This window comes from Thalia democratica, chromosome 2 (assembly GCF_965202585.1).
Source record: "Thalia democratica chromosome 2, ktThaDemo2.hap1.1, whole genome shotgun sequence".
In the NCBI taxonomy this organism is placed as follows: domain Eukaryota; kingdom Metazoa; phylum Chordata; class Thaliacea; order Salpida; family Salpidae; genus Thalia; species Thalia democratica.
In genome coordinates, this window is record NC_139166.1 from 6738649 (window position 1) to 6741633 (window position 2985).

The window sequence follows — 2985 nt, forward strand, 5'->3', positions numbered from 1 at the left end:
CTTTTTATTTTGTTATAAATTAGTGTAGTAAGACAATGCATTGCTCTCAAGAATGCATAGTTATTTCATTATATTCATAATTTGATACATCGAAGTTAAAATAATTTTATAAATGTTTTATTTAATTTAAAGTTATAACAAGTTTCAAGGTATTTTTAAATACAAAAAAAAATATTTTTTCAGCTTAATACATTTGAAAAAATAATTCTAGTGATGTACAAGTTAGCAGACAAATTCAAGAGAAATGGACAAAGAAGTTTTGAGGAAAATCTTTTAAAACATGCAATAGAAAATTCTAAACAAGGTAAGTTGTAACTAATTTTTAACATTTTTTAAAAGTTTTATATAAAAATATATTTTTTTAAGTCGAGACTAGTAACTTTTAATCAACTAACGAACAAATAAGCACTCTTTTTATAGCAATATTGAATTACATACGTTTGTTTTTATAAAACTTAAAAAAATCTTAATTAACCTCAAAAAAAGAATTATCTTTTACCATTAAAATCACTTAAAACCTTTCTATTTTTTTGCATCAACAACTCTAGTTTACTTAAAGTAACTATTAAAAAACTACCGAAAACACCTGTGACCATGTTTTTTGGTCTTCATTGACAAATCAAGAATATCCATTGTAAGTTTCAAATTATGACCCCATGGCGCTCTGTGGCTCATTTACTGCTCATAACCCCCTTTTCCCCCTAATGATTTCTTTGCTGCTCATAGTCCCCTGAGTATCTGTCATGGCCTACTTGAGAAACCCTGATATAGATAAACTAGTTAAAAAAGTAAATAATGTTTATCTTTGTTTTAATATTAGAAAAAAAAACTATTCTAAAATTAGTAGTTATTCAAATAACCTAAAAGATACTGAAACAAAAACTTTCTTTTAGAATTTCAATCTGTTTTGCATCAAAGTAATTTATTACACAAAGTTTTATTGTATAAAGGAATAGATAACAAAAATTATTTATACATTTATTAATCTAAAAAATATATCTAAAAAAAAGTTATTATCTTAGGTCTAAAATGTAGCATGAAATAATTTAAAGTTTATCCTGTTTTACTAGTAAGATAAACATTTAATAAATATATATATATCTATAAACAACTTGTATTTATGCGTTTATAAGTAAACATTTGTTTTTTTAGATATATTAAAGATTGAAGGAAACAAATTAGCAGTAGCATTACAACTTAATAAGTTGATGTTGAATGAAAAAGAAAACATAAACATATTTAGTCTTACATCAGAAAAAATGACCAAAGACAATGTCTTGACTTTTCATAGTTTAGCTAAACTCTACAACCTAGCTACTATTTATAAGTTATCCTTGAGTTTTATAGAGCGTTGTTTTTCCATTATTTTCGAAAATAAAATTTTTTTACACTTAGATTTTATTACTGTTGCAAAAATACTTGAAAGTTCTGAATTAAATATCGATACAGAAATTGAAGTATTTAATGCAGCAATCACTTGGTTGAAACATAATACTAAAGAACGTAGCAAATATGCAAGACAATTGCTATTAAAAATTCGTTTTTCATTGGTGTCAAAACATGCGTTACATGATATTTCAAGATGCTGTTCCATATTTAGTAACAACCAGGATTTTGCTAAAATATTAAAAGAAGTTTGTATAAAACGTCTAAAAAACAAGTCCAGTAGTTCTTATACAAACAGGTATTGTGGTCAAAACATGTTTAACATTTTAATTTGTGGTGGTTATAATGATAAAAGCAAGAACATTGTAAATACGGTATATCAAATATATGGAAGTAATTTAAATAAAAATAAATTTTGTTCTTCAATGATATTTGAAAGAAAAATTTTAAAAGCTGCTTGTTTAAAAGGAGAAGTATACGTATTTGGTGGTCGTAATCATCTTGGGCTTTTATTAATGTCTATTGAAAAATACTCTCCTTCTACTAATAAGTGGAGTAAAGTAACTGATATGTTTGATAATCGTCAATACTTTTGTGTTTGTTCATTTATGGATAAAATATATGTTTTTGGAGGTTATAGCCGTCAAAACTGTGAAAAAATTAATTCTTGTTTACACTTCGATGCAAAAGAATTAAGTTGGAAAGAAATAGCTAGAATGAAAGAAGCAAGAGAATCTGCAGCTTGTGTAGTTTTTCATGGGAGTATTGTAGTTTCTAGTGGTGAAAATATCAGAGCTGATTTGAACTCAGTAGAATCGTACGATGTATTCGCAGATAAATGGTCATCAATGCCTAACACGATAAATAATTATAGTAGTCATAGTTTAATTACTATCGAAGATAAGTTATTTGTTATTGGTCTTGAGAAAAACAGTAAAGAAGTTTTTGATGATGTTTGCAAAGTTTTTATCGCTCTAAAACCATCTCGCACTTTTATCAACTTAAACAAAGCATTTTCTGTTTGAAATAAGATTGTAATATTTCAAAATGACAGTTCATCAGTCGTTTGTTATGATGTTGATAAAAATGAATGGTCTGAAGAATTTTGTGAAGAAACAAAATATCTTCGGGGTTTTTATTGTACAAAGCTACCTTTGTTTTAACGAATTTTGTTTCAACAAACTGGGTAAAGAGGCAAAGTTTTAAAGAAAACGATGAAAATTGTAGTTCATGTTACATTAGTAAATATTTGATAAATAAATTTTCATTTGACTACTGTGTTTTTTTTACTTTAAAACAACTATATTTAAGTGTTTGGATTTTTTTTGTTTCAATAATTAAATATACTTTAATACATAAAAATTAATTCTTATTATTTGGGCTTAGCGTGGGTTGGGACGCTATAGCGTCATAAAAGTAATAATAATGGTAATATTGATATTAATTATTATTATAATATTGATAATAATAGTAATAATAAAATTAATAATAATAATAATAAAAATAATAATAATAATAATAATAATAATAATAATAATAATAATAATAATAATAATAATAATAATAATAATAATAATAATAATAATAATGATAATAATA

The 2985-nt window shown here is 24.6% G+C and overlaps 1 protein-coding gene across 1 annotated transcript; it reads left to right on the top strand.

The window, feature by feature from the left end:
• Positions 1-1811: 1811 nt before the first annotated feature.
• On the top strand, positions 1812-2411 carry LOC145849613 (kelch-like protein 23). Its single transcript, XM_082954584.1, has one exon. The coding sequence runs from the start codon at positions 1812-1814 to the stop codon at positions 2409-2411; it is 600 nt and encodes a 199-aa protein (XP_082810710.1).
• Positions 2412-2985: the final 574 nt, after the last annotated feature.